Source organism: Podarcis vaucheri, assembly GCF_965113315.1.
Source record: "Podarcis vaucheri genome assembly, chromosome: 1".
In the NCBI taxonomy this organism is placed as follows: domain Eukaryota; kingdom Metazoa; phylum Chordata; class Lepidosauria; order Squamata; family Lacertidae; genus Podarcis; species Podarcis vaucheri.
This window is the reverse complement of record NC_138759.1, coordinates 33,385,936-33,411,909: the sequence shown is the minus strand read 5'-3', so window position 1 is coordinate 33,411,909 and position 25,974 is coordinate 33,385,936. Positions and strand designations below refer to the sequence as shown.

The window sequence follows — 25,974 nt, the reverse complement described above, 5'->3', positions numbered from 1 at the left end:
CGCAAAACAAAAACAGAATAAAACCTTTAAAAAAACACCTACTTTACTCTTAATTTTTTAAACCAACACTGCTCATCCATCTAGCTACTAAAAGTGAAGCCAGAGCCATCTTTCAGATTCAAGAAAGGGAGTTTGAAAGAGTAGGCCTTTTATATCATTGTAGCAAGAATATTTGAGTCTATTTGTATTTTAGGCTGTTGATCTCAACAGAAAAAAACAAAAGAATTTTGTTTTTAACTGATATGTATTGACGCATGTGGTGAATAATCTCAGGAGCTGTTTCTTTTTGTTCTGGCTTTTGTTGGAGAGGATGGAGGAAATATGTCAATTTGCTGACTTGAAAGTGCAACTATACTCAGATAAATTCAGAGCCAGTACAAGTATAACAAAATAGGTGATAGACCAACATAAATCAGTACTTATGAGCCACAGAGTGAGTCAGACCTTAAAAGCTTCTCAACAGCTTGAATAATTAGAAATGAAAACGCTTTAATGTACAGTAGTTCAAAATATTGCCCTACTGGTTTAAAGCGTGTTTTCTCATTTATTCTTCTAAATGGGGGGGAAATTCTCTAATCTTTTTCAGCTGTCTTCTTACTTTAAATATTAGAGATTTAAGGGAGGGGAGAATGTTGCATTTGATGGGTTTGATCAAATTGCTTGGGGAAGAGGAAGCAGAATTGGGCTCTGAGGGAGGAGGAATCTCTGCCAAGATGTTGCCAACACTGATGAGGTTGATGAAAAGACTTCTAACGTTCTTTTTCCTCCCTTTGCCCAGTGAGAGGAATCAGAATATAATGTAGACTTTGTTTCAGGGTTCCTTCCACCCTCTTTCAAAGCAGCTGTCTCTTAGTATTTACTGTACTTTTGACTGACTGAACAGTTGCACCCCTCCTGGAAAAAGAGCACAAGACTGAAATTCACCAAGGGAGCCATGTGTGTTATTCTACCACTTTTCAATGTGTTGGGATCTCGTGGTTTTGTACTCGGTGAAAACTGCAATGACGGATGTCTCAAGTGACTGAATCCATTGTAACTTGTTCAATTAGGATCAAGAGGACCGGGGAATGCTGGCATGTATGAAGTTAGTAATGAAAGAGGAGAGTTGCATTCTGACAGGTTATCTGATCCCCACAGACCACCTTCTGACACTGGATCTTTGTCACCTCCATGGGATAGAGATCACAGGATAATGCCCCCGCCTCCAGGTAACTAAACACAGCCCATCATTCTTGGACATTTTCTATTTTAATGGCAATTACAAAATGAAATACTGCTGAGTTCCCTTTTGTTTTGAACCGTGCTGTGACCTCTGGAGGGATCATTGCCAGGGCTTTTTACGTTCAAGTGTTTGATGTTTTACCTAAGGGATAGCAGCATACGTATGATATATATGAGTCTGATAACTGCTTAAAGATTCCAAGACCATATTGTATAGTTGATCGACCTTGATAAATGGGATAGATGTGAGATTTCCATCAGCTACTAGGTTTAGCTAGCTATCGCCCCATGTCCTTTAGTTTGCATATTCCATAACACAAGGAATATAAGTTGTTGATAAGCCATCATTGAGTAATTCTAATAAAATCTACTGAATAAATTGCACTTTTTTATTGAATGGTAGGTCAGCTGTATAATGAGCAATCTCTTCCTCGAAGACCAGAAAGATTTTATCCCAGTCATCCAAACTCAGGAAGACTTTCAGGACCAGCAGAACTAAGAAGTTATAGCATGCCTTCATTTGATAAAGCAGGTAGGAACTGCTTTCTTTTAGTGCCCAAATAAAGGAGTTCATTACTAAATTTGGCTGCAGCAGTAAATAATCCTTTTCTGCTCAGAACTAAAGCCCAAAGAGCTTGAAATCCAAACACTCAGAGCACTTTCTGTTCTCTTGTTCATAGCATATCAAAGAATGCCAGTAATGACTTTGGTATTTTGAAATTAATGTTCTTTGCTGTTTGTAATACCAAGCAGTAATCCATGTTTGTGATACAAAAAAAAGAGAGGCAGCAATAAAGTTTAAGAAACTTCTGCACTTTCTCTGTGTTAACTGGACTGCTATGCTTTGCTTACCATAAGTCACATCATTCCTTTATCTCCATTCAGCATCTGTGGTCACATGTGGGAAGGAATAACCTGAATTCATGCTGAAAGCAAAAAGCCTTTCATCTAAGACATTTGACCCGAGATCAGTAAAACATTGATTTAGACTTTGAAACAGACCTTGTTCTCTACAACCAGCACAGCGTTTAAACAATGCCTTTGGTGTTTACACACTGGTTGTTTTGAAAAGATAAATTTTCTTCCCTGAAATGATCGTCTAGTAAATCTATACAGCAGCCTTGTCATTTATTTAACTTCAGTAGGAAAAACAATAGTTCAAACTGGTTGTGAGCGGGAATGTCACTGTTTGTTTTGTTTTTTGAAGGGCACAAAAGTATCAATACAGTCATCACCTCTGTTTAGTAAATGTGCAAAAACATACATTTCCACACCCATCTATTCTTTGGAGGAAAGCTGTTTTGGGACTACTTAATGCTAAAGTGTTTGTTGGCTATTTCCCCCCACTTCCAGATGGACAAGCATCTGAGAATAACTCAGGAACAGACTTAAGTGGAAATGGAATAAGAGATCATCCCAATGACAGTGTAAGTAACAGACAAAAGACTGAGAAGATCAATTTCATCTGGTGCAAAAAAGGTTTGCCAAGTTTCTGCTGAATTTGACAGTTCTTTAAATTGATTTTACACAGTATGTATTTTGCTACAGCATTATTTATTACCTTGTGGGCATTTTTAATTACTGAAGACATGTTAGCTAAAATAATAGTTTCACGACTGAATTTATTTACAACCTGCAAGAGCAAGAAAGATGAAAGGTAGTTGGAAATGAGTGGACTAGCTTTTCAGCACAGGGGTGATGTTGTGTCTTGCTTTAATGAACTTCCTACTTGTAGCCTTTGAGTTTGGCTCCATCTCAGTCCTGTTAGCCCACATTCCTGATTTGGATTGGGCTTCTGCTTTGATCTGCCCTCTTTGGAGCTTGTAAATCATAGCTTCTTTTCAGGCTTACGTGCTTTGACAAGTTTCTCAGTGGCTTGAAAAAGTGGCACGAGCTTCTTTCTAAATCTTAACTTGCCCACTTCCTTTTCCTCACAGAATACGCTCAGTGCCTCGGATCAGTCTCATGCACCTGACAATGGAGGCTTTGGGCCTGGAATTGTGCCGCCACCACTGCCCTTACTGCGAGCTCCTCTAATGCCAATGGACCCAAGAGGGCCTTTCATGAGAAGAGGCCCTCCCTTTCCACCAGTGCCTCCTAGCGGATATGGACCTCGAGAATATTACCCAAGGGATTTTGCTGGTCTGCCACGTCCTCTTATGCCAAGTATGTTCTTGCTGCTCTTACATTATTTTCCCCCTAAAATAAATAATGAAATGCATTTCACGGGGAAACGTTTGGAAACCACAGTAACTTGAGGCACAACCCAGGAAAAGTGAATTGCACCCAAGTTCCACTGAAATGAATGGGCTTAAGTTAGTCGAGAGAGCAAACCTGCTCCCGGTGTCTCTGTTTCCATCAGCTTCATGGAGTGGGAAGGTAGGAAGGAAGACTCTTCACATGTGGATGGGAATCTCCTGCAATCAGCTGAGTACATAAAGATTCCCCCTCCAGATCTTCCCACTCTGTGTGTAAAGTTCTGCAGCTAGTAGAGAGGTGGGAGAAGAGGCTAGCATGTGCAACTCTGGTCCTCTCTATATACTGGGAAGGAAGGCATCAGGTTGAGGAAAGCTCTTCTTTATGTTGGAGGTGAATGCCTGAACGGGTCTTGCTAACTTGCTGATGGTGCTCAATAACTTTTAATGGACATTTTCCCAAGTTCAAAGCTGCATTAAGGGAATTAATACATAACTACTTTTAGTGGAAGATATGATTAAACTTTACCTCGTAAGCTATTGTTAGAAAACCTAACAAGCCTTTCTCAGCGGCTGCACCCAGGTTTTAAAATACCCTACCTGGTGAGGCCCGTTTGGACCCTCTTAACTGCTTTGTGATGATTGATTAAAACATTGGGTTGAAACAACAACCAGTTTTATTATATGGTTGCTGCTGGACAAATTATTTCTATAAGGTAGACTTTCATTTTAGAATGCTCTTAGCATCCGAGCTGGTTTTCATTCCCGGTTAATTGTAAACCACTCTGAATGATGCAGATGTGTTAGAAGGGCAGGATATACATTTTGTAGAATAAATAAATTTAGAAATTCTCTGCTCCGAGTCCTACTCTACTTCTCTTGTCAGATGAAGAGACCAGTGCTAGCAGAATCTTTCACGGCAAAGGGGCCTGTGAGTTAGGCAGTCTAGATGCCATAGCTTCTCTTATGAAGTTGGCCATGGCAACAGATAGTCGTTGAACCGCACATCACATGAGCAGCATTTCCCTTACACAACAGGACTTCCCCCTCTTTTTCTCCTCCTGCATCTCCCTTCCCTGAGTTCCCTCTATGCTCCAAAGCAGGTGTTGGGCACATGTGGGGCCTGCAGAGGTGAGGAGAATCCTGTTGTACAAGGAAAATTCTGCACTTACTTGCACATGGACGCTCCTGGATACCTCAGTGGGCATTATTGAAGTATTAACTATTAACATTTGCCTTCACTATGGAAGGCAAACATCTTCCAAGGTTAATAATAATAATAATAAATTTTATTTATACCCCACCCTCCCCAGCCAAGGCCAGGCTCAGAGCGGCTTACAAGCAATAATAAAAACAAGTTGCATGATTACAACTTAAAAACAAAATTAAAATACAACATTAAAATATTAAAATGTAGTCTCATCGCAGGAGAAGGAAAAGAAAAAAGAAAGAGAGGGAGGGAGGGAGGGAGGGAGGGAGGGAATCAAATTGGCCAGGTGGAACAACTCTGTCTTACAGGCCCTGCGGAAAGAAAGATCCTGCAGGGCCCTGGTCTCATGAGGCAGAGCGTTCCACCAGGCCGGAGCCAGAGTTGAAAAGGCCCTGGCTCTGGTTGAAGCCAATCTAACTTCCTTAGGACCTGGGACCACTAGGGTGTTGTTATTTATGGACCTTGAGGCTCTCCGTGGGGCATACTGGGAGAGGCGGTCCCGTAGGTATGAGGGTCCTAGGCCGTGAAGGGCTTTAAGGGTCAAAAGCAGCACCTTAAATCTGACCCTGTACTCCACCGGGAGCCAGTGCAGCTTGAAAAACACTAGGTGAATATGCTCCCATGGCAGGGACCCCGTGAGGAGCCTCGCTGCAGCATTCTGCACCTGCTGGAGTTTCTGGGACAGCTTCAACTAGGCATCTTGAACTTGTATTGCTGAGAAGCTTTCTAATGTCTTCCTTTATTTTTGCTTATGGGTTACGGCTACTGTTGATTTTAATGTGTGCATGTTTGTGAGCATTGAGTGTCAAATCTGTAATAAAGTAGCTGCATTCTGAATACTAACCCAAACGGGCTTTGATCATTCTCTTTGAACAGTGAGAGGTCCATTTCCCGTGAGGCCTTATTCTCAATACCCGCCTCCAAGGGCTGGGTTTTTTCCACCACTGCCACCTGAGAGCAGAAATGAAATGCCTGCTGAGTTAACACATCCGTCAACTGCATCTTCTGCAACTCCTCAAGAATCACAACAAGAAACTTGACTCTATTTTGAACTAGCTCTATCCTTTTCCTCTCAACTCGATAATTTGCTGTTAAGTAGCTATTGTTACTTAACTGACTGTATTATTGCTCAAATTGAAGCTTAATAGGATAATTCTCAGGAGAGTGCCCTGTAAATAATGGTCTAACTGTGAATAAATGGATTTTCATTGTACAGCAGTAACTAAATTATTTTTAATTTGCATATCTAGGAGATGTAAAAATTTGTACCATGTAAGAACTCTACCGTTGTTTTGGTCTCATAGAAAATAATTGCATGTGAAGAGAATTCTTGTAACAAAAGGCAATGTGAAAAAAATTAAATGGATTTAATAATTGTTGGTATTTTGACTCTTCAATGAAACAAGTATCTCTGCTTTTTTGTTTTCTAAGGGTAGAGCACATGGGTTTAAAACAGGGTTTTCCAAACTTGGGTCTCCAGCTGTTTTTGGACTAGGGTTCCCATCATCCCGGACTACTAGTCCTGCTAGCTAGGGATGATGGGAGTTGTAGGCCAAAAACAGCTGGAGACCAACGTTTGGGAGACCCTGCTTTAGAATTTACACCTCCTACATAGCCACTGCTATTGGTCTAAATTCACAGGTATTAGGTAGGGAGGTGGCCTGTTATAGATGGGGTTGCACTCACCTGGGAAAAGCAGGTCTGTCCTTTGAGCAGGGGTGGCAGTGTTCCTGGATCCAGCACTGTCACTGAAGACTCAGATGGCTTTGGTAGTTAGGAGTGCCTTTTTCCAGCTTCAGCTGGTTTGCCAGTTAAGACCCTTTGACAGAGATCACTTGGCCACTACTCCATCCTCTGGTCTCTTCCAGATCAGATTATTGCAACGTGATGCTACGTTCTGCAAAAGCTGCCCTGGTTGCTAGCTTCTAGGCCCGATTCAAGGTGCCCACATTAGTGTGGAGGGAAGTGAGGGGCAGATAGGGCTCATCAACCTGCGAGGGTAAACCCATGGAGAAAACATTGACCCTAAACTTCTACTGTCTTGTGTGACATCTTTGGGTGAAGAAAAGGCTAAGGAGTAAACCCTACACAAATCCAGATGGTTGGATGGCGTCTTGTCTGCTTCCTTCCATCAACTTGTGCAGCCACGTTAGTGCCAAACCTATTTCTGTTTTTTGGACCACATCAGCAAAGCCAAAGGGAGGGTCTTGTAGCTTGGGTAGCCCAAGAAGGACCTTCATACACACTGCCTAGGCTTGCGCCCTGGGGAGGTCATTTCAGTGCTGCTAATGTTGTGGTTTGACTTCACCCCTTGGAACTGCACTCATTGTTGAGAGACGGATGGATGTCAATATCATTAGTGTTGATTAGTCTTAAACTATTTGGGTTCCAAATACCTGAAAGACTGCCCTACAGACCTCTTGCATGAGGGGATCCTCCTGGTAGCATTGTTTGGCAGGTGGCAGCCCATTTCCTGTGGAATTCCCTCCCCAGAGAGGTGCATGTAGTACCTTCATTTCCTATATGCTGACGATGCACCTGGGTATGCTGGTCTTTTGACACCAAAGATATGTATGTTATGATCCATCCTATTATTCCGATTATAAATTGTTTTAACCAATTTCAATACTGAATCTACCCTGGAACCTTTGGGTCGTTTCACACTTTTAGAGTTCTCTTCATTATGAGGTGCAAGTGGCTGTGTCTTGGCTTTTAAATGGACACTGAAGACATTGTGTTTTGTTGAAAGGATGGTGTATGCTGAAGTCTTAATTGCTGTTTTTCGTTTCTCGTCCACTATTTGAAAGATTAGATAGTACTCAACACTAGTTCTACTCCCACTGAAGTTAATGGACATGCTTAACTTAATTAATGAACTCAAGTAGGATTTAATTGAATAAAACTCTTTGCAAGGTGCCTTGCATTCAATATGATATCACAATTTGACCTCCCTCCCCTCATCCATGTGTTACAAGTGCACCTGCCTCAGACACCACAGCTTGTTAACAGCTTTAGTGGGTTTTTTCCCTGTGTTGCACCAAAAGCAGGCTATTAGAACATCTTTGTTTCAACTTGTGCATTTCCATACTTTTCTGCAAGTTACATAGGCTTAGGGACCATTCATTAACCATTAAGAATGAAAAACTTCAAGGGAAGCTGGTTCTGCCAGTTGCCAATAGAGGTAAGTGCTAATTTACTTGTAACATCATGATCTACCTATGCCATGTGGCCCACAAGTCAAACATTTTGAAGGGTTAGCTACACATTACACATGCATAGCTGAGGTCCCAAAGCAAAGAAAAGCTGCTTTGGAAGGCAGGGAAATTTTAGTGTGCAGAAGCAGCTGAAAGTGGCTGATTGCCCATTCCTAGTCACTCTCCAAGTAGGTTTTTCTTCCATGTGTTTGCTTGTAACTCTCTGTTAGCCCCTTAGTTAAATTGATCTCACAAGAGCAGTTAAGTGTGTGGTTGACTCTTGTACTGATATCAAGGGTATGTGCAAACACTTAGCTTTTGCTGGATTGTAATCCTAGGTGCAGGGGTTGCAAACCTGTGGCTCATCAGTTACTGACCTACAGCTCCCATCAGTCCCACCCAGGATGCCTGCCCCATGTTTAGGCTTGATGGCAGTTGTTATGGGAAGATACCACATTAGTCACCCCGTGTGTGTGTTGTGTTGAACTGTATAACATGAAGGAACTAGTAACACATTTCAAGGGGGGAAATGTAATTTTATCACACAGAACAAGCTGCTGTTTGTCCATCTACCGTATAGTCACCCAGAAAGTAGAGCAATAAGAATAAATAGATAACATGTAAAGCCAAAGGCATGGTAAGTGTTCACAGTCTATTTAATAGTGGGACATGGATATAAGTACTACACAGTTGTTGCTGTTTTAGAACACATTCAATTTTGATATAAGCATTTGCTACGGGAGGGATTTGGGCTTTCCATATTCTACACTTTTAAAGATTTATTCTGCCAGTTTAAGCAAACAATATTAAATTATGATAGCTGGTCTGGTCTTCTACTTAGCTTGGTTTCCTAAAAAAAATTGTTCATAAAGCATTAGCCAAATAAATGTCTGACTTACTTCAGAACTCAAGGCTTTCTGGATTTAAACAGTGGAAACAAGCAAGATAGTTTTCAACGAAAAGTGTGATTTGTTCAGTGCTAAAACTACCATGCTGATATAATAAAATATTTTTCCATGATCAATTTTAATGCTTTATTCATTGATTAAAAGAATATACATTTAACATAAACCATACAACATCAGTCATCAAGTCAAACACTCAGCTGGTTTCCTTACAATTTCTGTCAGGAGTTACTTTAGTCTGATCACATTTATAAGATAAAATCTCACCACATCTGGCATTCACACACACTGTGCCAGTGGATTCACTCTACTGATGTACATATAAAATCCGCATGGTATGTGCTCACTGGAGACAAAACAGCGCACACCTGTCAAAAGGTCATTTTAATATAAGATGGTAAAACCATTTGTAAAACACATATAAACTTTTCCATAAATAGAATCATATCTGGACATCTGTTGCATAAATTGTGTTTTCCAAAGCTTACAATATGGCAGCCAGGTCTCAGCACTGCTGGGCACCCACGTTGGCCACTTAACTTTATTATTGCAGACTGTCCTTTAACATTAAATGCACAACATTCGTACCACTTAAAACTTGGGTCAGGTGGAAGTCTCACAGAGACCACGTCTGTACCGCGGTTGCCCTGAAACAGTTTAAATCGGCTTTTAAAGCCTCTCAGATATAACAAGATTTTAAAACATACTTCATGGAATGTTCTTCATGCATCATAGCAGCTCATACCTGTGATAGAACAAGGTTTGTATTATCTGTTTTCCTTTCTTTCCTTTACATTCACTATTCACAGTGAAACAGGTGCATGTTTAAGAGTTCTGAGGTTGCTGACTGAGCCACAGCACAGCTGTGTACCACAGGTCGAAATTCGACCTTATATATTACAATCTAGCAGTATCTGGCTGGCCAAAAATTGGCCTGCCCCTGCCAGCATGTGGGCACTTCTTCGTTTTAAATCTATTCTTTGGCAGCTGACACAGGCGCTGACAGAGAAAATCCAGTGACTTAGTTGCTAGGGATTTCACGACTAATGTTTGTTTGCAAGCAAAGTAGACTTAAATTTATTATCTTTAAATCATTATGGTTTTACCCCATCGGAGTGTAGAGACTTGACGTTTCTTTTTAAATCTGGGCCCAAAGCTAACTTGTACAGAGAAGCTGACAGACCACAAGAAAAAGAAGCTACAATTAATTTACAATGAAACTACGATTGATAGCTTTCAGAGTCAGGTAAGCATCTGAAGAAGCTATACTGTGCAAGAGACAACTGCTTCATATTTAAGGAGGAGATTGCAGAGTGGCAATATTTCATGCTCCAGATATTGTACATGATATCAAAGCAAAGGTTTACAGTAAATGGTATTGGATAGTCCTGATTTTTCTCTCTTTAAAAAAAAAAAAAAGCTTTAAGTAGCATGCTACTAGTTTACATGACAATGACTGCATTCAAAACCACTGGGCTATGGATAGTAAAAAGATTTTTGGCTCCTGAGCACAAAAACTCCGACAATAGTAAAATCAGTGAAGTTGCAGAGTTACTCAGTACAAAAAGAAAGTTAGCCGGCAACCTCAGACAACCTTCAGCCACATCTGAGTTTTGCTTTTTTTTTTTTTTTTTGTAGACAAGTCCATTAACCGTGAAAGCCCTAAACGTTGCCACTTTCAGCTTCTAAACCAATACCCGACTACGTTCTTTGATCAAGAAGTAGAATATACATATATAATTCTATATAGCTAATACTGATTAAACACAGCACAAGAGGGGTTAATTCACACTACTGAAAAACATAATAGGACCCTACTTGCATATGTAACCACAGGAACTGTAAATAAAGAGAACTAAATGCCTTCACTGAAGCTTTGCATTTCTCTGTAAAAATGACGAGTTGGCTCAGTAAAGACACTGAGTAATTCTATGTCCATGACTGCGTGCCAAGGTCGGCCCAATCCAAGGGATACCTGCTCAATGAGATTGTGCACCGGATCCACATCTTGATCGGCCAATTCACCTTGGTCAAAATCAATGCTTTCTTCTGTGACTTCAAGCACTTTCAAATCAGAGCCACGAAGACGAGCAATGGCAATCAGGTTGTGAGCCCAAACAGTATAACCTGAAACACAAAAAAGCAATTACTAATTTTTAGGACTTTGTCTTTCTTCCCTCTCCCTCCCCACCCTACCCCAAAGGTAATTTAATATTTTACAGCCTCACAGCTAACGTCTCCCTATTTAGCAATTTTCCTAATGAGGTTCTTTTCAAGAAATCACCCCAGTAATTGGTCAGTTTACTTACTAAGTTAATTAAAAAAGTGAATATTGCTGCTGCTTCTTTTCGTATTTAATTTTTGCGGAGCTGCCAGTTTTTCCTTGCCCAATAATTCCGGGAAGATGAGTAAGGAAATGTCTCATGGTATTTCTTGGTAGTTTTGCAGCATGATATGTATGTAGCATAAAGGCTTGTGTTAAAGGAGCCAATAATCGTAAAATATGTCGGGTGTAATACAACTTTGACGGGGAAGCCAGTAATGCCTGACTAAAGTAAGGACAATCCAACAGTGCAGGAACTTATTTTCCTACCAATTAAGGGTTGTTGGGTTGTTGTTTTTTGGCAACTGTGAGTCTTGTGTTCTGAAGGTAGTAACAGTTTCCCACCATATAATCATGTTGATATGTACAGCGTATCCTAGCCTGAAGCCAAAGCACAATTTATTCCCTGCCCCAACACCCAACACTTTGGGAATTCTCCCAAAACTTGGAGAAAAATACTTGGGTGGGAAATCTCAAGGGCATACCCATACCCATATGAATGTGTAGGTTTCTAAACGAGCAGTGTTTTGCCCCTATGTAATTGCCTACCATGCACTGCCAGAAGAGAGAGCCTTGTGCACCTCCAGGCCAGTAAAACCAAGGGGTCTTCGGTTCGGTTGTCGCTGAGATCTGGGAAGCCAGACATATCTATCACATCATTCATTAGTATGAAATGAGTGAGGAACTTATCATACTGCCTAGATATGAGATCAACAACAGCTCCTGAAACGCAAGTGATGTAGCTGTCGAAGTGAATCCTCTCCAGTGGGATACTGGGTTTAAGAATCCTTAGCATGTCATCGCTCTTGATATCAAAAGCCATTATATAGACCCGAAGATTAGTGCTGTTGCGTGTCAGTGCCTTCCAGTCTTCGTCTTCTGGCATATTTTCCAGGGACTTGTGCATTACGGAAATATTGTGGACCAGAAGAGACAGTCGATGCAAAGGCACATGGTTACTATCAGCCAGGACTCTTGCCATTTCTGCTGTAAAATCACAGAAATCCAAGGCGAGTGAGCGAAGACTGACAAAACGCTCCAATTCAACCGCAGTGATAAGAGTGGTATTACCAGGGATGTGGTTGTCCAGTAAACTCAGGTGTTCCATAGTGTTGGCAATAGGATTTGAGAGAGATGACAATGATGTGGGTGTTACGATTTGTAGCATAAACCCGCATGACAGCCATTTCAGTTGCCTGCTGTTACCCAATATTTCTTCAAACAGCTGCTGTATTCTGCAAGAAGAAACAGAAGCAACCGTCTTAATCTTTTATGGTTTATTTTTTTAATTCTGAGCCAAGTTCAATAGACAAGGAAGCAACAACGCTTTACACCTTTAATGCAAACGGTGTTGCATTAGAAACACACTGGCTGTAGCAGGGGTGGGTGGGGTGGAGAAAGAACACACCATTTAAAAATAAGTCTAAAGTTCCAGCAGCAGAATTGCACTTGCTTTTTAAAGTTCTGTTGTCTTCCTTTTTGTTTTAAACAAATATAAAAGAAAATTCATTTTGCCCTTTTGGAACTGTGCATGCTAACTTGTTTTGATTCTCTTCCCCACATTTTGTAACTAGCATATGTGTAGGGTAGCTACCAATGGCTAGAAGTCCAAGAGAGCACAGCGTGGTGGGTTCAATAGTGCTTGTATCTACTCACTGTATCAGGACTTTGTGTATCTCATTCAAATGATACTCCAAAGGGAAAATCAGGACTGGCTAATACTGTATATGCTTGTACATCATTGACACTTGATTTGAAGCCAAATGGTGGAAGTGATATTTGATTATATGAAAGCTCTATCTCTGATGCTTGTTCCACGATAACCATTTCTCACATGCGAGTCATGACTTGGTACCACATTCAGAGTGATGGACATCTGCATGTAACCTATTTATACTGGCTGATGAAAATAATGGGGGGTAGGAAGTAACTTGCATCTTATGCTTATTTTACTTATGCAATTGCAGCTTTGGTTGGCGGGGAAAATAAATATCTAACTGGAGAGTGGAGGAAACCCATTCTCCATTCATTTATTTTCCCCCACCCACCTGTGCAAAGCTGTGATTGCTGGTTTTGGAACAGCAGCTCTGGCAGCATCCCAGAGCCTTGCCACTGTCTTCCCCAAGCTGGGCAGACAGCCCTCCATCTTGCCGGGGGGGGGGTGTTCCAAAGTGTTGCTGGCTTTATGCATTTTTGCATAAATGTGTGGATCCCTCATGTAAGATGTGAGTTAACTGTACCACCAGAAACCTTTCTTCTAATTAGCAAGCACAACTCTGATAATGATGAGCATTCTAATCCCACCCTTCCACCAAGGAGCTGAGGCCAGTATACACAGTCCCCACACGTCTCATATTTTACTCCTGAAGTTAATTGTGAGAATAGTCAGGTTAATTGTGTCTGAAGCAGTATGAAAGTTGCTCAGTTTTTTGCAGAATGCACCTGCTTTTAGCAATGTGACATGGATAGCATAACGTTTATACTGAGAATTGCTGGATGAAGATACTGCTATAGCAGTCCCTGGCACCCCTTCCTGCTTTGCTTAAAATGATTTATCCTAGAATGTGAATTTTGTAGGAGAAAATCTCCCAACTACTGCAAATGGCTTGTTTTTAGAGTAATCATGTTCTGAGAAAAGATGTCCAATTTGCAAAGGAAATTGCAACAACAAAGAACGATAGACACGGTGAAACCATGAGCCATTATTTTCAGTACTAAATCATCAGAGAAGACAATGGATTATATTCTAAAACAGCACATTTACAACACACACCTCCCATTTCATTAAACTGCAATACTGTAACAATATATTTTGGACAACTTACTGCTTAATCTTTTTTCCATCTGGATCCACTTTGCTGAGGTGCGTATTTGATATACTTCCATGTTGTTGGAGAATGCTTATATCACCAAAGAGACTCAATTTCTGAAGATTCCTATTTGGAAGGAGAAAGCGTCAAGTCAGAGGCTTTGCATTAGAGGAGCATTTGAAAATAGCTCAAGCTTTTGTGTTATATGAACCGCAATCCACACGGTAACACTATAGCCTTCCAGCACATGAAATCTAGAAACTAGTTGCCCCTTCTAACCAAGGTACATTTGAATGACCAAGCTAAATAGCTTTACAATACATTTAAATTTGTTCAAAACTAGAAAAGAACCCAACATAATTCCGTCGCAATATAGTGAATCTTTTTTCTGACTCACAGTATACTAGAAATAATCCTCATGAATATAGACAGTGGTAAGGAAATGGTTATATGTCTGGTATTAATACAAGTGGATGTAACATTGTAGAGGGGCTTGCAAAATATATAACAGAATGAAATCTCCTGTACCTAGGGTCACTGGGTGCAGCTATTTGGGACTTGCCATGCTAGTGACAGAGACTGTATAGAAGCTATGATGTAGATGAGCTTTCTTTGCATGAACCTGCTTATTTTCTTGGCTTTTTTCCACCTAAGAATAAAATGCTTGAATATAAAGGATGGAATGGAAAAGCCATCTAACCAGATTTCCTTCTAGCCCGCCTTCACAGACTGCATCACTCTCCAGGTTATGTGGTTATGTTTTTAGCAGAGTTGCGACATTTTTGGTAAATTCTATATTGCATGGCTCAGGCATAAACACGATGCCCTGCCTAATATTTACTTAGAAGCTCTTGGATTCTCCCAGGTACAGATTAGATAACTTGCCAGATCTTCACAGAGGACAAAGTAAAAGGCAGCAAACAGCAGCCATTCCCTAGATTATTTTCAGTGAAGATGACTAATAACAGCTGTTTCCAAGGCCATCGTACTTAAAGGTACATACACAGCTTATTTGGAGACGAGTTTATAGTTCAATACATACAGCCTTTAATTTATTACCTATACTAATGCTTCACTGAAAATCATGTTTAAATATTTCAGCGTGTACACTTTTGCCTCCCATATTATTCTAAATTCTCAATTCTGCTCCAGCCTCCTCTATTTTGGTGTTCTGTAGGCAGCCAAGAAAAACAATTTGCTCACTTTTGCTCCCATAGATGTACAGTATTAAAAAGAAAACTGTTGTATAAACAAGTCTGAAGAAGCATACACTAACCTGGCTCCCTCCTGATGTTTTGCACTATGACGTTTGGAGCACATCAGGTGGGTGAAGGCTGGTCTATTAAAAACCATCTACCGCAAGTAGCCCCTGCTACCCACTCAATAGTGGTCTAAAAAGCAGTAAAGGAGAGCCAGGTTTCTTCCAATTAACAAAAGCTTGCTTGTCTGGTTGTAGCAACTCATATTCCCATTAAGTGACTATTAGATGAGTGGTTAGCTACAGCCCTGAATTTAAATATTGACTTTTGATCATAAATTCAACCTGAAGCATAAGCACTCTCTGTAGAAAATTAACTATGTTTATGTCAGTTCAAACCTAAGTTTGGCAGGGTGCCACTCAATTGGTAGCTACTCAGAGTTGTCATAATGTATTGCGCAGAGATCCGAAGACTAGTCACATACAGCAAAGTTCATGCCCCAAATACGCCAATATTTTGAGTGCATCATTCATTGCCAATATGCAAAACACAGAGATTGCTTTCCAAAGGATTTTCTAAAGGGTCAGCTTTCATACCTGATCTCTATGCTCCGCTTACAGAATCAGGCCACAATAATGTGCACATTTTAATTAGAAGCAGCAGTGAGCACCCAAGAACATCAAGCAGTATTGCTATTTTTAGCTCTGCAGCCAAAGACTTCTTGCCTCAGGTACCGTAAATTCTAAAAGAACAGCATTGTCATTTGAAAGTTGTGTGTAGTTGCGTAAGCTGTACATGCTGCACAGCTGAAAGCCAGGCTAGACCTTATAAGAGGGCTACAGCTGCCACTGCTGTCACTCTCTCTTGTAGCATCATCCAACACATAAAATGCATCACACAAAATATCACTATGCTAACCCATCTGCCAATGCTGTGAGGCAAAGACCGGAAGATGAGCAACGCAATAGGATGCCATGTGTTGTGTTGGATGCTATAAGGAGGAGTGGTGGTTGCTGCAGGGACGAAGATCGTAAGCCCTCACATACCAATTCACGTGAATAACTAATCAAAATATCTGGGGTCAGTTGCTCAAACTATCCAGTGACCCTGAAGGCCTTCTCTTCTGACTTCAAACATTCACTTACTTTAACAATCTGGCACTATCTATTTGACACACACCTTTAGCACGGTGGGCACTGCTTGCACATCATGACTTGAAGTGTGTGTGAACGCATCTGCCCGTGTATGTGAGAAAGAGGGAGATAGAGCGATTACCGTATTTTTCGCCCTATAGGACGCACTTTTTCCCCTCCAAAAATGAAGGGGAAATGTGTGTGCGTCCTATGGGGCGAATGCAGGCTTTCGCTGAAGCCTAGAGAGCGAGAGGCATCGGTGCGCACCGACCCCTCTCGCTCTCCAGGCTTCAGGAAGCTATCCGCAAGCCTTGCAAGCCCGGTGGGAGATCCCACGGGCTCACAAGGCTTGCGGGCAGCAGCCTGCAGCCCCCGCGAGTGTCCGCAAGCCTTGCGCGCCCGGCAGGAGGTCCCGCTGAGCGCGCGAGGCTTGGGGCGGCAGCCTGTCGCCCGAAGCACGGGGAGCCCTCCGGAGGGTGCCCCGTGCTTCGGGCAGGTGAGCGCAAGGCTTGGGGCGGCAGCCAGGGCGGAGGGGGGGAAAATATATATTTTTAATTCATTTCCCCCCCAAAAAACGAGGTGCGTCCTATGGGCCGGTGCGCCCTATAGGACAAAAAATACGGTAGGTATCACAGCACACACTTCAATCCTATATACATTTACTTGGAAGCAAGTCTCACTTTTAGGGGGACTTACTCCCAGAAAACTATGCACAGAGGGATCCAAACCACACTCTGCAGACATGCTATTACATTTCCATTCATTTCATGCACAAGGCTTCCACCAGCCCATCAGAAGCCAGAGCCCAGTCGATCCCACAGCAGCAGCAGCAGTGACAGCTCCTGGCGCCAGGCTAACTTGATGAACTCTGGATCTCCTTCAGTCATGTGTTATCATGAACTGTAATGTCCTAAAAATACATGAGCAATTTAGTAATACCCATTAAACCACTGTGTAAAACACAGCATTTTTCTAATGTATGACATTAGCTCTAGGGTTTATGCACAATTGTTTCCAACCTGCATTAAGACTGCATTTGAGCTTTAGAGCAATTTATGGAATTGCTTGGAGAACCTTGTGTTCCATATTATGTCCTAGATCCTTCAGAAACTATTAATTCTTCCCAGCCTTATTTTATATGCTGCACTCAAGCAAAGCCATTAATTCTCTGTTCAGCAACTAATTTTCAGAAGCCATATTTTCAGTTGAGCAATGGCCGAAAGGCCTGCAGTGTGGGCTCTGCTTGGACCTACATGACCAAAATTAAAGTGAATGCGCTCTTCAGCATCCTCTTCTCCAACACAATCTGCGTCAGAAACTTTGCCACTCTATGCACCTTGTATGCACCTTCACTGCTCACTGCTATTTCTTTGTGCTTTGGCTTGTACGCAGGAGTAAACAGTTTAGGTGCACAATGAGATAAAGAGGTCTGCCCAAGTTTATTCTGTTTGTAGTGTAGAAGACATGTGCCTCACCCAGGAAGAAAATGGCTGACTACACCATAAGAGCACATGGTCCTGTCTGAGACATCCTGGTGATCAGGGGCTGTGCAAGGAGCCAGGCAGAAAACCTTTAGAAACTAGATTTATTCACCATTTGTCTATCCACACGTTTAACTTTTAAAGTATAGTCCATGCTATACTTCTTAGTCAAACAGAATATAATTTGCTAGATTTATCTCATTGCCACCTAGTCCACAACAGAAACACATCTAATGTTATAGAGTGATCTAGTATGTTCAAACTCTGACATTCTGCATTGTGATTTATTTTACTTTTGTGGTTGGAAGAGCCAGACGCAAGAACTTGCCTGTGTAGTGTTAGTGCATTGGCAGAGACTAAAAGTAGTCAATGCAACCATTTCAGCTACTCATTCATGTGCACTGCGGTTTCTGTGAAATACAGTTTCGGAATACAATACCAAGCTATGAGCCAGAGAGAAAACTAACACCTACTAGCTATCAGAAAGCAAGTACATAGAAGAATATATAAAGTAAACAAGTCTTGCCACAACAGATACTACTGTGGCAAGACTTTCCACAAATGCAGGATTGGAAAGATGCCCAAAACCTTTATTAGCGAAACTAACATTTTACTGACATCCAAAATATCTACCAATTAGAGGAATTCGTACATGTGTAATAAGTTGCCTAAAAATATTAGCAACCACATCACAGTTCCCTCATGTTCGTAGGTGGAAACCTGTCAAATTTCACTAGTATTATATCAGACAGTGAAGAGGTTTCTCAATAATTTCCCACATACTTAAAAAATTACAAAAGTAGAATGATTACTCTTTTTTAACCAGTGTTTTCTTGGGAAGAAAGTTTTGAAAAAGTTTAGGGATCTACTACAAATTATTTAATGGCTTAGGTAATGCCTTAGATAGGAACATTGGGGCGTATTTTTCTATCTGCCATAATTGCTGCATTTTCCACCTCCTCAATTATGAACTGTCTTCCACTGAATACGTAGAAGACAAGGAGGAAACTAAGACAGGCTGCTTCCTCTGGCCGGGTGCTGCATTTTCACATCACAGTCCTGACACAGTGGCTGCTCAGAGAGGGCGATGTCCAGGCTCCTAAGTATTGACCAGTTTCAAAATAGGCCTGTACTCTGGAGGCTGTACACTCACGTCAAAAGCATATTTTATAACTGCAATTTCTGAGAATCCCTGGGGATCTTGTTGCAGTTTAATAAAGGCGAAATTAAAAGATTGGCCTCTTTTGCTCTATCGTTATTCAAGCTGTCACGCAAACATCAATGACAGGGTGCATTTTGCTCTTTTTTCTGAATTTAAGCTTTCATTTTTTAAAAAAACAAAGCACCTACCTCTCAAATGCATTAAGTGATTTATGGTAGGGGGAATAGAGTTACTCAGACATAGCAAACAGGACAGCTCCACTTTATCTGCCCACACTATGCCATGGAGAATTGCACTGAATCATATGAATTTCCAGCTAAGTATACTGTGCTTTTTGATGTAGCTCTGTCCATTTTTAGCAGTGAGCCTTGCTCACGCTGTATGTCATGATGCCACTGCATTATGTGGGTGGCATTGCAGCCAAGAAAGTTATCATGGTGTGAACTGCAAACACGGATGTTCTCTGAAGGGCTTTGAACAAGATAGTTATAAAAACATTATCAGAAGTCAGAACCATTAGTAAATGTAAATCATGAGTTTGTATTCCCAAACCTGAGAACCACTACATTGTTCTCTCCTACGGAGAATATAGGTTCTTCGCTTGAACAGAAGAATTTAGCTTCCTCCCCATGCCACTCCTAAATTCTAATCAGAACACAAACGTTTCGAAGCATGGGACTATATTTCCTTAGTTTCCAGGCTGTTATGTTCCTGATTAGTTACAATAGTCACTTAAAGTTGACTTTTTAGGCTCTGCACTTCAGGCCATTTGTGTTTGACAAAGACATACTGTAGGTTTTGAAGAGATTGTAAATTTTATCACTGCCTGTTATGTAACTGAAGAATAAATGAGACAATCAGAAGCAACATCAGCCTCGGCCACTGGATCATCAACCTAAGCATATCTCCTTCATTTCTATTTTTTTCTCTCCAACTGCTTGATGAAGAATATTTTGCTTGCAAACCATTTTGAATAACTAGCTGGTGCAATAAAATATGCCATTTTAAATCATGCTGTGTGAAAAACAAAGCCACCAACTCTCTGATCTCATACAGCGATGACATGGAAATTTCCCACTATTCTGTAAAATACTGAAAATCTCTCCAGAACAAGCAATGATCAGTAAATGTGCCTCCGGTGTGCCCTTTTTCTTTCAAGAGTTCAATGACAGAAATAAACGCCTTATCTTTCAGAAGCCTATTTGCTGCATAATGCTGAACATGCTAATATGCCGCTTTCTTTCCTAGCTTATTCACCTCCTTTTCAAGCCTATTCATTTTTATTACACAGATGCTCTAACAAGTTAACATTGCTATATAATTTATCTTGTACAGGTCAAGAGCAGGCGTATTTCCCCAGAAACCAAATGTGACAAAAGAAGATAACCAACCAGCAGGCATTGCAGATGGAGGAAGAGAAAGTAAAGCAACAGGAAGAACTAGTTTAGTATCTCTATTTCAGACCTTGAAAATATTTGAAACAATTCAAAACAGCACCTTTTCAAGGTGCTATGAAGAAACTAATTATGGAGAACAAATAAAAAAAAAACAGTTTAATACCACTGCACCTGCAACCAAGGAGAAGGAAGAGAAGGCCTCAAAGGATATTATTATTTCAGGGCCTCAAAAGATAAGGCTATTTCATCCTTTGATTTCCTACCCCCCACCCAGTCTTATGTATGTTTACATGGAAGAAGTTAAGACATACAAGAGCAAGGTCTGATTGCCCACTCTCCAAATCACACACACAATCACTTAGTTATTTCATAGTTTGTGGCAAAGGTTTCACAGGATATAGGGGGGTGCATCAGTTTCAGAAAAATGGTGAAGCCAAGTGGGATGTCTGGGAGGAGGTGTCCAGTACAAAAGCCCCTGGATGTGCTAGTCTACTATGGATGAGTTGCTATGACTGCAAATTTCACCTACTTCTATCAAAAGGGGGACAAATTAGAGCCATTTGAATTCCCAATCTTGGAAGGGTGGGGGGCAAATGGAACTGATTCACTCTCCTGAGCCAAACTGAGCTGTTTTATAAAGTGCCAAGCTTTGGGATTCAAACCAAATATTATGGTTGGTGCACACTCCTAACAGGAAGTAACTAAAAAAGAAGATTCCATGGGGTCTCTAATTATCTGTGGCCTTTTAGAAGTGGGTGGAATATTTAAAATTTTAATCATCCGCTTGCTTTTTATGTATCTGTTGGGAGAGTTGGGCTATAAATCGGTTTGAGTTGCCTTGGGCAAGATAAAGTGACTAACAAATTCAATAAATAATAACAACGTATGAGCTTCAACGCCAAACAATGGTTTGTTTGTTATATGTGAACTGACCCCACTGTTATAACAGAATTTACTTCAGTAAGACTATTTAAAATTGCAATCTACTAAGGAGATCCACACATAGAAGCAGGCTTTCCAGAGCAGATTTCTTTGCTGGATGAGGATTGTGCATGCAACAAGGAACTGGATGTTCAGATATTCTTGCTGAATGCCCACATCCATTAATGAAGGCTATGCATTATGGAATGTGAATTGTGTACACAGTGCCCAACTCATATGCAGCACAGATGGAATGTGGATAGGCACCAAACACATGCAAGCTCTATCAGCACTGTAGAGTGGGAAAGATCCTGAGATTTTCCATTCATCCAGGGATGAAATCAAGGCAGCACATCCCCATCCATTACCTGAGACAACAGTACATGATCATTACTCAACATGATCGTTACTCAACACTAAACAGAGAATAGTCTTAAAATTCATGATGCAGCTGAAACTAAGCAGTAAACTGGGAGGCTGCCCAGGAACCACATGCAATTTGCTCTTTGAGGAGTAGAGCATAAGCGAAATAAAGACAACTTCTTGGGTGCGACACATTACTTACAGCACAATCCTCCGTATTAATTCCAAAGTGAATTCTACGGTTTTTCCACAGGGCTTATTCAGGGGAACATGTGGTTAGACCTGCAGCTTTAAGGTTTATTCAGAAGGTGTTGTTGCAGAACAAAGCTGCTGCAACAATTAAGTATTTTCCTCAATAAATTCTGAAAGTTAACCGCGGGGGTAGGGAGAGTTCTGCTTCACTAGGAGAAGGAAAGAGTCAAACGTATTTGCTGGATTTAGTTAATGCACACTCAGAATGGTTCTGCCAAATGAAACACATTTCCTTCTACTTCTCAAATAAGCGTGCATGTCAGAATTCAACAGCACATGACCAAAACATACAGTTCAGACACTACTTTTTGCTCACACCCTAGTCTAGCAATCCTTTCTAAAGGATCATGCTCTGGCTCATTACCATAGGAACGAAGTAATATGAAAATGCACATAATGAACCCTGATGCTCTTTTTTCGTAAGGAAAAGCAACTTCAGATGGAGAAAGTCTTGTGCAGAGATGCAACAGGGTGGGTTTACTCTTTCATTATCAACTATTTTTTTTCTTTCCTACTCACCAACTGAGCTGCTTTCCCCCTCTGTGGGGTTCCAGGAATAAATTTGTGATGGTAAATATGCTTCTAGAGCATTTATATGCAACACATAGTCTACTCTTTAAGCTACCTGATCATTGACATACTAAGACAGCCTTGTAACTAAGTCCACTGGAGTTAATAGCCTGTAAAGTAAAACCACTAGCCTGCTAAAAAGCTAGTAGGCTGTGTTGTTATGCTGCTCAGAGGAATAAAAGCCTCTTCCCCAGTGGTGAGAACAGAAACGAAGTGGGTTGGTGGTGCCTGGACAAAGCAATCCATCCCTCCTTAGCCAGACAACTAATTAGCCGCATGGAATTCCTTGTTGCCTATGGTCACAAGGCAAGTTGTTAAGATACAAGGCTGACATAGACGCTTTGAATGCTTGCTGGTCCTTTCAATGGGGTTGTTTACATAAACACTTTAAGGAAACAGGATTGCCTCTGCAATCTCAACCAGCTGCAGTTAGAATTACTGGGGTCAACTTCTACAGAATTATTATTTTGCCTAGCTGGTAAAGAAATAAGGCTATATAAATAGAACTGGAGAAATGTTTTATGCAAGCATGGCCTCAACTGGTAAGCAACAGGGATGTTCAAAGGAAAACCAGCAGACAGTATGCAGGATCAACCACAAGATACAAATAGCCCTTGCAATACCATCATCTTTACACTCTTCAGATTCTGCAGGATTGAGTAAGAAAGCCCGTGAAGTCATCTATGTACCATGATTAGCTAACAGAGTGAAAGGGAGGGTAAGTCCTATAAGAAACTGCTGAGGCCCAAATTCCCCACAGCTTTAATAGGCTGCTAGCTTGAGAGGGGCTCATCGAGCCTGCCACACCCTTGCTGCAGACCTAGCACTTCATCAGTCTAATGGTTTCCTATTAATTTGTCCAGGCCTGCTGATAGTGATGCTGGTTAGAGTTGGGCCTTAGTGTTGCTGTTTTTATAATAGGTGCATGATTTTATTTTGTTTTGTTTTTTTATATAACCATATATCCTGCAGTGTGTGCTGTATTGTAAGCCTCTCCTCTAGATGACGGACAGGGTATCAGCTCAAAGGAAGGACTTTGCTGCTCTCTCTTTCTGGTTCTTGGCTTGTTACTTTTCATGCAGATTACCTCCTTCCCTGAAGCAAGCAGCTGCCTTTTCCACAGGTGAGTGCAAGAGTGCCAATCATTATCTCCAAGTCTAACCTACATCACATAGGTGCTAGCAGTGAGGATATAATAGGGAGAGGAAGAACCATGTGTGTTACACTGAGCTCCTTGGGAGCAAGGTGGGATTTAAATAAATGTAATAAATATGCAAAAATAAAAAGCGACAGAATGGCCCCACAGCAGGTCACCTAGTGAGTTCACAGATGAGGTGAAATATGAACTGCAATTTCCTGGCTGCCATGAAAGTGAACTGCAATTTCCTGGCTCACAGAACACATACTTGAGTGTTTCAGTATCCACATGACAAAAGCTGGTCACTGTAGCACCCAACAGAGTGAGACGGAATTTGGAAATCTCTGAAAAAAATGGCCACAAATCTGATCTTGGCTGCTTCAGATCTTATCACATCTTTTCACTGACATATGGTTGCTGTACCAGTTGCAGCAGTTTAATTTTCTGAGATGTGTGATCTGAACAGGATTTTCTTACTGCAAATCACTTAAGATGTGCAAACTATCGTCTATTCTATTGTGCAGAACTGGCTGTAGGAAAGAGTGATGAGCACAGCATGGACAACTGCACAATCTTTTCTTGAAAAGGACATTTCATTCTGTAGTGGAGCAGAGAGAAACAAGAGTAACACAAAAGGAAACAAACAGCTCTGGAACATTACTGATCAACTTAGATTTTTTTCATTATATGACCTTGACAGAATGGGAATTTTGGAAATCTTGAGGGAGAATGCAGTACTAAAGGCTTACAAATGCAAAATATGTTTATGCTATTTTTGTGATATACAAATGAAATGAAAAATTTGGTATACTTATTTGTAAAACATTGTTTATAAAACCCAATTAAAAAGGCAAAATATGTAACTAACTGTGACACCTTTGTTGTATGACAACAAACACTAGAGTCACTGGAAAGGAAAAGATATCACTTTGGATCAGCTGGTATTGCTGTATTGCTCCCTTTAAAAAAGAAGAAAATGTTCTTTAACTGGTTTCCCAATTATGTAACAGCCTATAGCAGAGCAAATTATTAATGTGCCCTGCTGCTGGCTTCAGAATAGTACACTAACAGTAGGTGTTCTAGAACGGACACCACAAAGCAACTGTCTCCCATTTTGAAGGATTTAGGCACTAAAGAAGTGACATGTTAGCTGACAAATGGTTAGTGTTTCTATCAGTCAAGAAACCAAAAGCAACTGTCAGCTTTTCCTAGCAGCTTATGACAAAAAGTATTATGAGCCCATCAAAACAGGGGGCACGGGGCAAATAACGACTGTCTCAACAGCTCCGTTTTTGGTGACATCCCAGGGAAGGTACTTGACGTGCGGAAGGTAGTGATGCTACCTATCCAGAAACACTCCTCTCCACAAGGATCCCCCCCCCACCGCAGCACTTTTGGGTGGCGACGTGCAGACGTGTGTTCCTTCATGTGATGTTCCCTTAGAGTTGCTCCGGAATGGCTCCTTCCTCGCCGCTCACACATCCCTCCCCCCCTTTCCCGGCGCGCACAGCAGGAGTAAGGCATCTTTAAGTGGATGCGTGACAACCGGGAATTCAACAGGTGCAGCTTCCCCCACCCAGTAATAACTCAATCGGCTGAACTTCAGGCAGATGTTAGAAAGCACATGAACCTTTGAAACAGAGAGAGAGAGAGAGCTGCTGCTTCCCACTTGGGAAGCAGGAGGCTTTGCAACTCTCCCTCCCGCTCGGCGTGTGTTTGCATAGGTGTTAGTACGTGTGTGTGTGTGTTTGTGAATGTTAGTTCACGCTGGCTGGCCTCCCACCACGCCGTCCTACCTGTTGTTGCGGACGCTGCTCAGCACGCAGAGTACGAGCTCCAGGTAGGTCCTCAGCAGCTCCAGCCAGCGAGGGCAGAGCTGCGCTTCTCCCTCCGCCGCGGCCGCTGCGGCCGCCGCTTCCTCGCACACCCCGCTGGCGCCGCCGCCTCCTCCTCCGGCTCCTGCTCCGCCGCCTCCGGCTCCTCCGCTGGGGTAGTTGTCGGCGGCGAACTGGACGCGGAGCTCGCGCACGAACCAGCCGCACTTGCGCATGAGGAAGTCGAGGCGCGGGCGCTCGGCCGGGCAGACGCGCAGGCTGAGGCGCAGCCGGGGCCACAGGGCCGGGTAGAAGAGGCACTCCCGCCAGTGCGAGCAGGCGGCCGAGGCCCGGAGCCGGTCCGGGGCGGCCAGGAACGAGAAGATGTGGACCACCAGCTCGCTGGGCAGGGAGCCGGCGCCCACCGGGCCCCCACACACCGACGACATGGCCGGCCCAGCCGCCGCCGGCGGCCGCAGCCCCGAGCCCGGCCTCGGCCTCCCCTCCGGCTCCTGCGACAGAAACAACAACATCAATGACAAGGCGGAGGGAGGCGGGGCGGGACCGGACGAGACGCTGCTGCTGCTGCTGCTGCTGCTGCTGCCGCCGCCGCCGCCGCCGCCGGAGCCAACCACTGCTCGCAGCCGCAGGGGGAGGGCGAGATGTACCATTGGGCTCCCGGGTTG

General features: G+C 42.1%; 2 protein-coding genes across 6 annotated transcripts in view; one reads left to right on the top strand and one right to left on the bottom strand.

Moving 5' to 3' along the window:
• The window catches only part of MIA2 (MIA SH3 domain ER export factor 2), a 54,229-nt gene extending 48,229 nt beyond the window's left edge, over positions 1-6,000 (top strand). For 4 of the 5 annotated variants that reach the window (XM_082191750.1, XM_082191749.1, XM_082191753.1 and 1 more), the window contains 5 exons: positions 1,050-1,208; positions 1,625-1,753; positions 2,575-2,648; positions 3,159-3,387; positions 5,503-6,000. In XM_082191750.1, the coding sequence (XP_082047876.1) occupies positions 1,050-1,208; positions 1,625-1,753; positions 2,575-2,648; positions 3,159-3,387; positions 5,503-5,666 (755 nt within the window). In that variant the 3' untranslated portion in view covers positions 5,667-6,000. Of the gene's footprint in view, positions 1-1,049; positions 1,209-1,624; positions 1,754-2,574; positions 2,649-3,158; positions 3,388-5,502 lie in introns of those variants that run through there. The other variant, XM_082191751.1, reaches the window with a different exon arrangement.
• Positions 6,001-8,458: 2,458 nt separating this feature from the next.
• On the bottom strand, positions 8,459-25,974 carry FBXO33 (F-box protein 33). Its single transcript, XM_082191790.1, has 4 exons — positions 25,271-25,974; positions 13,874-13,984; positions 11,598-12,283; positions 8,459-10,852 (listed from the first exon to the last, which is right to left on the bottom strand). Exons 1-4 carry the CDS (start codon positions 25,957-25,959, stop codon positions 10,581-10,583), a joined length of 1,758 nt encoding a protein of 585 aa, XP_082047916.1. The 5' UTR covers positions 25,960-25,974; the 3' UTR covers positions 8,459-10,580.

Coding starts and splice junctions, on each gene's coding strand:
- FBXO33 (XM_082191790.1), bottom strand. CDS start 25,959: ATGGTACATCTCGCCCTCCCCCTGCGGCTGCGAGCAGTGGTTGGCTCC. Junction 13,985..25,270: donor AGCAGCGTCCGCAACAACAG/GTAGGACGGCGT, acceptor CCTTCCAAATAG/GAATCTTCAGAAATTGAGTC. Junction 12,284..13,873: donor GATGGAAAAAAGATTAAGCA/GTAAGTTGTCCA, acceptor TTCTTCTTGCAG/AATACAGCAGCTGTTTGAAG.